Source organism: Triticum aestivum, chromosome 3D, assembly GCF_018294505.1.
Source record: "Triticum aestivum cultivar Chinese Spring chromosome 3D, IWGSC CS RefSeq v2.1, whole genome shotgun sequence".
Taxonomy (NCBI): domain Eukaryota; kingdom Viridiplantae; phylum Streptophyta; class Magnoliopsida; order Poales; family Poaceae; genus Triticum; species Triticum aestivum.
In genome coordinates, this window is record NC_057802.1 from 280619995 (window position 1) to 280632074 (window position 12080).

Below are 12080 nucleotides of genomic sequence, written 5' to 3' on the forward strand. Positions count from 1 at the left end.
TCGTTGGAGATGCCTTTATTCTTGTTGGGAGCAAAAACCCTTGTTGTCTTTGTTTTTTTAAGACACAAACCCTTGTTGTCTGTGCATAAGCTAAAAGCTCCAGCGCGATACTTTATCAAGGCTTCCGTGGGCGGCGCAGGGTGACTCGATCGTAGCAGGCTCGGGTTGGCATGGACGGCCACCTTTCGGCACCCAAAGACCCAGATATAATGACGCACGCTATTTCGCTTTTTAGAATTCCATTCCCTTCCATCCATGGCTGTTGGATTTATATATACGCGTATTTTTCATCAAATATACTGTACGTGTGTGTATAAGTATAATAAAATCAAACTGTATGTACGCGTCGTGTCGGCCTCGGCCATACCCTCACCGAATCCGAACATTATTCCTTTTCTTTCTCCTTCTGCTTTTCCGTTCGTATTTACTCCTCTCCTTCTTTTCGAAATTCACAAATTACCAACCTCCCCATAAAAGCCACGCCTTCGTGCTCCTCCTCTCTCTTCCTCCTCGCCCCCATCCCCCACCCGCTCTCGTCCCTCTCCCCCGTCCTTCGCCGCCGACGCCGACGCCGACTGCCGCACGGGGGCCCTCCAGCGCAATCTCCACGGTGCGTATCCAACCCCCTCTCGCCTCCTCCCCTCTCTCGCTGATCCGATCAACGCTCCTCGGATCGCTCCCTGACTTTGTCCCAGGGTCCCGGATTTCGATTCCCCACCTGCTTTTTTTTGTTGCTCCTCGTGGCGCACGGTGATTCCTGCCGAATAGGCGACCAGATCGATGCGGGGAGCTGCTCCAATCCACGTCGGTGGCGCCGGACCGCTAGATTCAGCTGGCTCCCCGTTCGGTGTTGGGGGTTTATGCCTGTCGGGCGATTCCGACCCGCAGCGCTCGATTCGCCTCGAGTCCGGGGCGCGTGCTTGGATCGCCTCCCGCTGGATCGTATCGAAAGGCTGCGCCTTTTTTTTTAGCTCCCCCCCCCCCCCCCCCCCCTGATTTCGTGATCTCTCCGGCCGTACGATCTCGCTAGGGTTAATGATACTTGCGGCAGCACTGTCACTGTAAGTTGCCGTAGAACTCTCCTTCTGGGAGCATATAGGATCATTTGATCCGCGTAACATGTATTCCTGGCTGGGTTGTTGTACGTTCTGCGATCTGTAGTAATAATTGTAGTAGTGAATCGTAGTTTGACCCAGAGGAAAGCCGTATGAGCGCATGCATCCATCAATTTGCTCCCTCAGTACAGTATTAACATTTGACTGCCTATAGCTCTCTCCCCCCATTTAATGCTCCCGCTCATTTCACAGGCTTAATGCAGTAATCATCATCTGATAATTTCCAATACTTCTCTTCTTGACATTTTTTTTGTACATGCTCCAGAAACTACATTATTGAAGGACTTGAACTAGAATCTGCGTGTCTTATTTATCCCATCCGTTCTTTTAAAAAAATCTGAAGGCTCTATGCGTTGAAAATCACACTCTTCACTTCTTGGTGTCCCATTCCCTAGCTTAAATGTGAGAGTCTCATACGTTTCCTCTCTTGCAGAAATGGAGGACCCCTGTCTTTCTACGCAGCTTATTGATGGAGATGGTGTTTTCAATGTTTCTGGATTGGAGAGTTTCATGAAGGAAGTTAAATTGGCCGAATGTGGGCTCTCATACGCTGTTGTATCAATAATGGGCCCACAGAGTAGTGGTATGCGACACTTTTTTCCTCATCGTTTCCATCCTGCTTAACTTTAAGCCATTAGATGTTATACCATTGGTCTTCAATCCCTCCCCCCTGCCCCATCCGAATCTTTTGCAGGAAAAAGTACACTTTTGAATCATCTTTTCCGCACCAATTTTAGGGAGATGGATGCTTTCAGAGGAAGGTGTGTTGGCATTCTTCTTATATGCCTTCTCTATATATGCTTCCGCGGCTTTGATGGAATCAATTTATCCTCTGCGCCTATTAAATAGCATTTATTTGGAACTTCAGGTCACAGACAACCAAAGGTATATGGATGGCAAAGGCCCAGAATATTGAACCGTGCACCCTTGTAATGGATTTGGAAGGCACTGATGGAAGAGAGAGGGGAGAGGTAATGAGAATCACGAATTCCCCAATTCAGATTTGATTGAACGTGCAATATCACAGAAGACACATGTTAAGATTCACCTTTTCCCCCCAAAAAATTACTAGATGAAACATTTTCTTCCTCCAATTTCATAGTTCTGAGTTAGGGGGGTCAGCCAGGGCATCTCCAGTAAGCCACATTATAGCTCTTCCAGCTTGCAAGCCTGTAAGGCCCCTCCCATCGGTTTCTTGCATCATATTGCCAACTTGTAGTGTAAGGAGAGCTCTAGTTTGAGTAAACTTTATCATATGTTGCATGTTTGTGTCTGGACTTCTGTTAGTAAGCTCACAAGCTGAAGCTAACCCCGACCCCTGTGATTGCTTGCACACATCAGGCTATGAGATGGTTGCAAGTTACTAAGTTTTGCATTATGGAGTTTTTTATTCCAAATTGTATTTGCCTAATTCATCCACAAAATTTCAGGATGACACGGCCTTTGAGAAACAGAGTGCATTATTTGCTTTGGCTGTTTCGGATATTGTGTTGATCAATATGTAAGTTTGTTTTTCTAAGTGATGGATGTCGAACCTATAATTCCCTAAATTGGACACTATATTTAATTGATCGTTTGCTTTTATTCCTTAGGTGGTGCCATGATATTGGCAGAGAACAGGCTGCGAACAAGCCTCTTTTGAAGACTGTTTTCCAGGTTAGTTTGTTAAATACGCAGTGGGGTGTTTCTGTATTAAAGGCATTATTATGCCCTAATATTTCTTCTGTCTGTACAGGTCATGATGAGATTATTCAGTCCTCGCAAAACAACAATGCTATTTGTTATTCGTGACAAATCAAAGGTGAGCGCTGACAGGGTGCATTTTATGCGACGAACTATGATATTTTCCGAAGCAACTGCCAGTTATCTTTTTTTTTTACTTCCTGAACCTAATTTTGTGTATGGTGATATATACAACCTTTCTGGTTTTAAACAGACACCTTTGGAAAATCTTGAACCGATTTTAAGAGAAGATATTCAGAAGGTAATTTACTTCCTGGTAGCCTGTGTCCTACTTAAATCTGACATTCGTTGTGTTTTCAGTATGCTAAATTGTTTTCATCTGTTTGCAGATATGGGATGGTGTTCCTAAACCCCATGCCCATAAAGATACTCCTCTCAGTGAATTTTTCAATGTAAAATCCATTACCTTAATTATATTTGTTTGTTGAACTTGTATGCATCTGCTAGATTTACTCACTATCCAGAGTATATGTTTTCCACATACAGGTGCAAGTGGTGGCCCTTAACAGTTATGAGGAAAAGGAAGAGTTATTTAGAGAGCAGGTTGGTGTAACTACAATGTCTATTACTATATGATAGATAGATGCTTGCTGCTGATTTTCTTAGAAATATGAATAACACAATACATTACATTTCTGAAGGTTTCCAACTTGAGAGATAGGTTTCAACAGTCTATTGCTCCTGGTGGACTTGCTGGAGATCGGCGTGGTGTTGTTCCAGCATCAGGTTTTTCATTTAGCTCACAGCAATTTTGGAAGGTCATCAAGGAGAACAAAGACCTTGACCTACCTGCTCATAAAGTGAGTATCATCCTCCATTTTCTAATTCAGCTATTGACATAATGAATATTGAGATTTTTTTTATGCATCAATTTTTTAGGTTATGGTGGCTACTGTGCGTTGTGAAGAAATCGGTTATGAGAAAGTTGCCACTTTTACAGCTGATGAGGTGATTATAGTGCATATTATTAAGCTTAATAAATGCTGCATAGACTCGTAAAACCAACTGATACTATATATTTATATGTATTATGTATAAAGGAATGGCAACAATTTGAGGAGGCTGTTCAAAGTGACTATGTACCAGGTTTCGGGAAGAAAATCAGCAGCCTGCTTGATAGATGTTTATCAGAGTGAGTTCATTGCCTTTTTATGGTCAATAGTGTTCCCTTTATTCTGGTAGTGGCATGTCCGATGTTCAGAAACTTATGTGGATTGGTTACAGCAAAATTTATCAGCCAGACTGGTTGGTGGTGGGATCCCAAGTACCAGTCAGTTGGTTCTAGATTCTAGTCAAGTTGGTGAAATACATAGTCACACATATTTTCAGTAAATTACTGCATGCCATACTGTTTAAGAACCCTGCGTGTGTTCCTTTTTTTTTGTATCAATAACAAGCACTGGCCACCCTTCCAAGGTGCAATTCTCCTTTTACAGGATATATGGCCCATTAGTTAGCCTAATTTCATGGGTCAGCAAAGGAAGGCTGATTCTTAAGTAATCGGGCAATCGCCCCCCTCTTATATTTGGTTCACCCTCTGCTACTGATAGCAAGCATTTCACGCCAATTGAAGGTTGGGTGCTGGCAAATGGAAAAGCAGCCCATAAAGCATATTCAGTGTTTGCTGTAGATGAATTATGTACTACTCCCTCCATTCGGAATTACTCGTCCAAGAAATAAATGTATCTAGATGTATTTTAGTTGTAGATACATCCATTTTTGTGACAAGTAATTCCGAACGGAGGGAGTAGGTTATAACATCCTTCTGAGATGCAAGCCGTGCATATTTTTTTGATGGAAAACTGTAAAGGAGACCTCAACAGTTATGCAATGAGTTACAAAATAGGGTCTCGAAACTTTTCTGTGGCTTCAATTTTTTTGATTTTGGTTAAATTGCAGATACGACATGGAGGCTATTTATTTTGATGAAGGTGTCAGAACATCAAAAAGACATCAACTTGAGTCTAAACTCTTGCAGGTTTCCCCTTATATTTTTTGGTCATACTCATATATCATCCATTTTATCAACTGATGATTACTTGTTCCTCACTTCCAACCATTTAATCAACAGCCGGCATGCACACTTGTGGTATATATGCCATGAACCAATCAGTCATCTTCGTACACAGATGCATCCAACCATAACCCTGAGGGCAAACCTTTATGCTAATTTCTTGATACTATTAGTGGAACAACATCGTACCAGTAATCTTGAAACTAACTCAGCGAGAAAATCTTGATGCAAATATTTTAATAGAGGTGCCATATTTTGATAAGAGATTAGTAGAAGAGTAGAATATTTTGTAGTAAGGGTGTGTTTGGATGTATGGAACACACTAAGCCACATCAATTTTTTGGTCATGCCTGATATTTTGGCTCTTGCTTGGATGGTTGCCAATAGTTTGGCATGCCCATGCTCCATAGCAAACTCTAGTTTATTTTTCTTGCCAACATTAGCCAAAACAAGGGCAGCCAAAACCTTGGGAAAGATATTGGTTAGCTGGATTTTTGGTGGGTTAGGTTGGGGTCAAATCAAATACACCCTAAAACTAAATCCTAGTCCAATAGAAGTTTCCCTGCCATGTATATTATGTCCATAGATTTTTTTTTGCTTGATCCTGACTAAATTTTGTTCATTGTTCTTATCTCATGTTCCGTTCACTGTTTAGTTGTTCTGTCTTGGATTTATGCATTGTTGCCACAGTTAAGCGTTCTGTTGCATGACATAATTCTCACAGAATGCCCATTCCTTGCCAGCTTGTCAATCCTGCGTACCAATCTCTTCTTGGTCATTTACGGACTAGAACTTTAGAAGCATTCAAAGAGTCCTTTGATAAGGCCGTTGAAAAGGAGGGATTTGCTGTTGCTGCTCGCGATTCTACCCAGATTTTCTTGGAGAAGTTTGATAAAGGATCTGAAGGTATGTCTCTAGCAATGTTGGTAATGTATTTGCCATATATTTGTAGGAATTAGTGATCTGCTGCCGTAGGAAGTAGGAAACCAGTCAATTTCAGGTACTGCTGGTTTATTAGGCTGTACTTGGTGTCGAATTGGCTAGGTTATTGCAATTAAACAGGAATCTAGCGCGCTTCTTTTGAGGTTCAAATGTAGAAAACTAAACTGCCCAAGAGTAATCAATATTCCAATTCAGCCATCCACGGAACCAACTATTTGACACTGGATGCTATGCTTAATTTTATAGCATTTAAATGTCTCAAATGGCAATTATGTGTCCCGTTCCTGTTGGGAAATGGTACCGGCCAGACGAAGCTGGGAGTAATTTGTAAATATGTACTCCCTCGGTTCCAAAATAAGTGTCGTGGTTTTAGAACCATGCCACTTATTTTGGAACGGAGGTAGTAGTAAAAACTTGTTAGAAACATCAAAGTTTTGCTGTTATTTTTCTGCCTTTTATGTCAGCTTTGAGATACATACACTATTAATTGTCTGAGGTACTGCTCTTGCTAGAAGTACTAAATTGGTGGCAGCATTCAAATACCAACTACGACTTTAGTGTACCAAAAGCAGCGACAAGTAATATGGATCGGAGGGAGTAATATATTAGCTAGTATTGAACACATACTTTTAAGTATACTATGGTTACCCTTAAGGCATGTTATTTCTCATCTTATTGTCACATATCTGGATATTATTTGGCAGATGCTACCATTCAACAAGTGAACTGGGATCCCTCGAAAGTTAAGGATAAGCTTAAGCGTGACATTGAGGCTCATGTGGTGTCAGTTCGTGCTACAAAGCTTTCTGAACTTTGTGCCACATATGAGGTTGCTTGCAGTTTCCAATTTCGTTTGTTTATCTAATCAAATGATCGGTGTAATTGCCAGTCTGTCACGAAAGGCACATGTATCTTTCTTTTTTTATAACTTCAGACCTATTGTTTCAGGGCAAACTTACCAAAGCTCTTGCAGAACCTGTTGAAGCTCTTCTAGATTCAGCCAGTGAAGACACCTGGCCAGCTATTAGAAAGCTTCTTCAGCGTGAGACAACAGCCGCCGTTTCAGGTCTTGAATCTGCTATTTCAACTTTTGAGCTTGATGAAGCTACTGAGAAAGAATTGCTCTTGAGGCTGGAGAATCATGGAAGGAGCGTTGTTGAATCAAAGGCAAGAGAAGAAGCTGCAAGGATCTTGATCCGCATGAAGGACAGGTGAGCGCTGCTTCATATCTAACTCAGAGAAGGTGACATCTTCTGCACGGAACTAACTCTGGAAAAATTTACAGGTTCTCGACGTTATTCAGTCGTGATGCCGACTCGATGCCAAGAGTATGGACAGGAAAGGAAGACATCAAAGCAATTACTAAAACTGCTCGTTCAGCTGTATGTAAATGTTAATACTGTCTATTTGAAATAGAAGAACTCGTTTGAGAACTGAAACTTGAGATTCCTCTGTTACAGTCCATGAAGTTGCTTTCTACGATGGCTGCAATTCGGTTGGAAGAAGACGGTGACAACATTGATACCACTCTTTCCCTTGCTCTAGTAGATGCTGCGAGGCCAGGGACTACAGATAGAAGTATTCAATCGCTTGATCCACTCGCCTCCAGTTCATGGGAAAGGGTGTGTGGGCAATGCATCATATATATTTATTTATTTATGCTTGTGTGCTGAAGCAATACACTGTTCTTTTTTACGTAGACCAAGTTTTGGTACTTGCTAAATAGTTGTCGCTATTATGAACAGGTTCCAGAGGAGAGAACTTTAATCTCCCCTGTCCAGTGCAAGTCTCTGTGGAGGCAATTTAAAGCTGAAACTGAGTATACCGTCACTCAAGCCATAGCTGCTCAGGTATCCTCATAAACAACATTTCAATAACTATTCATTTTGTGATACCCGAAATTATTGGGTTGTTTCCATGTCAAAGCTCTTCTGTTTATACTCCAGTACTCCAAACCATGTATACTTCTGGAGTTCTTTTTAATTGAGGTTGGTCTACATGGTTTTAAGTGTTGTGTACACTGTCATTAACCATTTACTGTTCCCCACCAAAGGAAGCAAACAAGAGGAACAACAACTGGCTGCCTCCTCCATGGGCGCTCGCTGCGATGGCTGTCCTTGGTTTCAATGAGTTCATGACATTACTGAGGTATTATTTTCTTCTGTGTACAGAAACATGCATAAGTTTTGGTTAAGGCATCTACACAATTTATATGACTGGGAAATTCATTTGTTAAAACAGGAACCCATTTTACCTGGCCGTCATGTTTGTAGTTTTCCTAGTCGGGAAAGCCATGTGGGTACAACTAGACATTGCCAATGAATTCCGAAATGGATTTGTAAGTATTGACCCCGCAGTTCTGTCATGCTACTATTTCTTGCGAGGAAATAACATCTGACCTAGTATTATTATTTATTGCTTGAATGTTACACAGCTTCCAGCTCTCCTTTCGCTGTCGACAAAATTTGTTCCGACAATTATGAACATTCTGAAGAGACTAGCTGATGAGGGGGCAGCGCCCGCAGCCCCAGAGAGGCAGAGAGAGACGGAGCTCCAACCAAGGAATAATAGTTCAAACAGCAACGTGACATCAGCAGGTTCCTCCAGCTTAACCTCTTCAGAGAATGGACCTGAATATTCAAGCCCGGTAGCACAATGATGAGTGGATCCCTAGCTTTTAGCTGAAAGCTCTAGTTGTAGCTGCAACGGTTTGAGCCTAGGAGATTGAAGTGCCTTGCGGTTTTTGTACGCTCGCTTGCCCTTCCCAACCTGATGTATGAAAATTATGTGGAAGAGTCCACAGCTGTTATATAAGGAATTTTGGGGTTGGGAATCGTTTGTAAGAAACATTGTAGAATAACTTCCTTTTCACTTCTATTTTTGTAATATCTTATATGATGGTTGTATAGAAGATTTGTGATTATTTTTGTTATATCCACCCAACCCATGAGGGCAGGAAAAACAAAGCGGCCCATTTCTACACACTATGGTATATGGTTGGTTGCATAGATTGCAATTTGTGCGTATCCATTTGTAGATGTTTTTGAACTCTGGATATTCGCGTTTCTGTGATATTTTATTTTAATACCGATCAGTAGCTACAGCTTGAATGTACATTTTGCATGATTAATATATGTGCTTCACGTGATGATTTGTTCGACATTTCATCTAGTGCTTATATGAACTGAGCAACTGCTGCACAGAATGAAACAGAACAGTGCGACCATCTCAAAATTTGGTGCTCTTGATTTGGTGCACCGCCCAGGCCATTTGGAAGCACCGCAATGTGGTCATATTCGAGGGCCGGCGCCCCTCTACCGATGACCTAGTACTTGATCAAAGACGACACCCGCCTTTGGGCTAAGGCGGGCGCAAAAGGACTAGCCGCGATCATCCCTGTAACATGAACCTTGTGTCTTAGAGGTGAGCATCCTCCTTCCTACTGCTCGACCTTGCAACCTCCCAGACGCCAGTTTGTGCACGTTTGCAAGGGGGCAAACTGTAACCTGTGAACACCTTTTCTACCTATCAATGAAATGATACGCTGCTAAGCGTATTCACTAAAAAAATTATTATTTTTGGTGCTCTTGGATTCTTAGACCGGTTTTTCTTAAACAGTGGTGCTTATAAGAATAAACAATCTTTTATTAAGCAGCGGTGCTTATTAGAATAAACAGAAAATTGATGCTCTTGGATTCTTAGACTGTTTTTTCTTGAGCAGTGGTGATTATAAAAATAAACAGTCTTTTCTTAAGCAGCGGTGCTTATTAGAATAAACAGTTTTTTCTTAAGTAGCGGTGCGTGTTTCTATAGCAGATTCCTACGTAAGTTTCTGTTCTACACAAAGCACCGATGCATAAGACAAAACTTAGTTCGTTTTGGCAAGTATCTGCCTAAGCACATCTCCAAAGGCTAATTTGACATCCTATTTGTCCACGGACACGTCTGGACAGTGTCCGGGCGTGTCCGCTTTAAACCCTGCATATATGATCTGTGGGAATGGAAAAAGTAAGTGGCCCCAGTGTGTGTGTGTGTGTGTGTGGGGGGGGGGGGGGGGCAGCCAATACATATGAGAGCACCCTGTTAGAGAGGCTTTGTTTGTCCAGGCTGTCCGTCCGAACATGTACAGACAATTTTGGAGGTTCGGTTAGAGATGCTCTAAGCAGATTGCATTGTACATAGCCTTACCCGGTCACCAGGTAGGAAATAAAATACGCGCACATTTCTAGAATATGTACTCTGTTAGTGATATGGGTGAGGGGGTTCCCAGATCTACGACATGAGCTGACCTCGGCCTAGCGATGGCCTTGAGGACGAGTGTGCGCGGCGCCCCAAGCACGTGTAGGCCCGGCCGCAGCGGTCCTCGCCGGCCTTCTTGTGTTGGAGCACCCTATGGACATCACCATATTAAGAACACATTTTCAAAAGACACGTGCAACATCTATTTTAAACATATAAAGATGAATTTTCTTTTTTACACGTGTCGACTTGATCCCTTCTTGGATGATATACTACGTAACCCTCCTCTCGCGTGCATGCATAGGTTCGAGTGGAGCTTCACACTTGTCGAGGAAAAGGCCACACACAAGAGTACGCCTACACTATCCGTGAGGGAAGCATGGAAGAGAAGGAAGAAGAAACAAGGAGAAGATTTCTGGAGACCTCGGAACCTATGGCCATCGCCCACGAACTTCCGGCCCTGCCTACGCGTAGTGAGTCAGCCTCAACCCATGTATATTTCCCTCCTCCATACCTCTTCGTGCCTAGGACTATAAATAGCCTACCCGACCTCCTCTCTAGGGTTAGCGAAGACTGGAACTAAAACCATAGAGTTGTGCTCATGTATGCCCCCTTTGTGGGATCTATCTTCCCTAGTAGAACCAAGGCCTCCTCTTGAGGGGAAGGATTCCCAAGTGAATCATCAAGACCTCCATTTGTGGACAAGAAAGGCTTCATAGAAGCATCAAGCCCTCCTTATCCTAGGACTTGGGGAAGAACCCTATCTTGTCTCATCTTTCTCTTTGGATGATTTGGACCGAGGATCTATCCATGTACATCTTTATTTGCATCTATGTGTGTTGATTTGAGTGTTTACCCTTGTGTTTCCTCTCGTGTTCATCATGATCTTCCTCAAATCCACCTCCAATTCGTGAAGATCGGGCCACCCTAGAGGCTTGCTCTATATCACTTCTCCGGGCACGTGCTCGGGCTGGTATGTCTTCCCGGAAAGTACGTCTTGCTGGGTAGGGTTTGGCCTGTGGACGGAGTCGTCCTCAGATTCCCTCATCAACCGATATGCCTCAGGAAAAGTGGTGCCCCTATGATAGCCTATCCTATGGGGAGCGATGACGACGATTGGTCCATCCGAGTGCATGTCGCCCCTGCGCAAGAGGCTGTCACTCGTCAAAGAGGGATGAGTCTGTCATTGCCCCTTTTTGACATCAGCCATAGCCATGCTATGTACCCCAACTGATTTGGCCTTGCTGATGCGACAAGGCAGGGAGACGAGGGGGGTGATACATCTCCAATGTATCTATTTTTTTGATTGCTTCATGCTATCATATTATCTTTTTAGTATGCTTTATATGCCATTTTATATTATTTTTATGGACTAACCTATTAACTTAGTGCCAGTGCCAGATCCTGTTTTCCCCCTATTTCATTGTTTCGCAGAAAAACTATACAAAACGAAGTCCAAACACGACAAAACTTTACCGTGATTTTTTCTAGACTACCAGTGTTGGAAATATGCCCTAGAGGCAATAATATTGTATTATTATATTTCCATTTTCATAATTAAGAGTTTATGTTTCATGCTATAACTGTTATGATCTTAGAATATGCGATTCAGTGGAAAACTCATATGCACGTGTGAAATGTTAAACGGTAAAGAATAGGTTCTTAGTCTTGCCTCTAAGACTAGTTCATGTGTTGTTGGTGATCATATTTTCTGGATCTTAGGATACCGTTAAGTGTAACGATAGTCCTAAAACAACATTGAGAGTATGACGTTAGAAGAATGATCATATTGAATCGACCCAAATTTGTTTGTTAGACTTTAAGATAATATCATCTGAAATCAATTGTTATAATACGAAGTGTTAACATGTGTTTTATTTCCTTAGACCATGAGAGTATCATAGTCACCTCTTACCGCACGGTGGACTTTGGGGTTGCTCAAACGTCATCTGTAACATGGTGATCATAACGACAACTTACAAGTTCATCAGAAAGTTTAACAAGGGACTAGATAGCTTGAGAGTGGG

General features: G+C 42.3%; 1 protein-coding gene across 2 annotated transcripts; it reads left to right on the top strand.

Annotated features, from left to right (window-relative positions):
• Window positions 1–366: 366 nt before the first annotated feature.
• LOC123078436 (protein ROOT HAIR DEFECTIVE 3) lies at window positions 367–8796 on the top strand. 2 transcript variants are annotated; one of them, XM_044500945.1, is made up of 23 exons: window positions 367–610; window positions 1549–1698; window positions 1810–1876; window positions 1984–2086; window positions 2546–2616; window positions 2708–2771; window positions 2851–2916; window positions 3052–3099; window positions 3188–3250; window positions 3345–3401; window positions 3500–3658; window positions 3738–3806; window positions 3899–3990; window positions 4758–4836; window positions 5616–5778; window positions 6519–6643; window positions 6763–7025; window positions 7100–7196; window positions 7275–7436; window positions 7560–7664; window positions 7868–7962; window positions 8056–8152; window positions 8249–8796. In XM_044500945.1, exons 2-23 carry the CDS (start codon window positions 1551–1553, stop codon window positions 8471–8473), a joined length of 2418 nt encoding a protein of 805 aa, XP_044356880.1. In that variant the 5' UTR covers window positions 367–610; window positions 1549–1550; the 3' UTR covers window positions 8474–8796. The 2 variants fall into 2 exon arrangements, with proteins under 2 accessions (XP_044356880.1, XP_044356879.1); XM_044500944.1 differs by having other exon boundaries at window positions 2851–3099.
• The last annotated feature ends 3284 nt before the right edge of the window (window positions 8797–12080 follow it).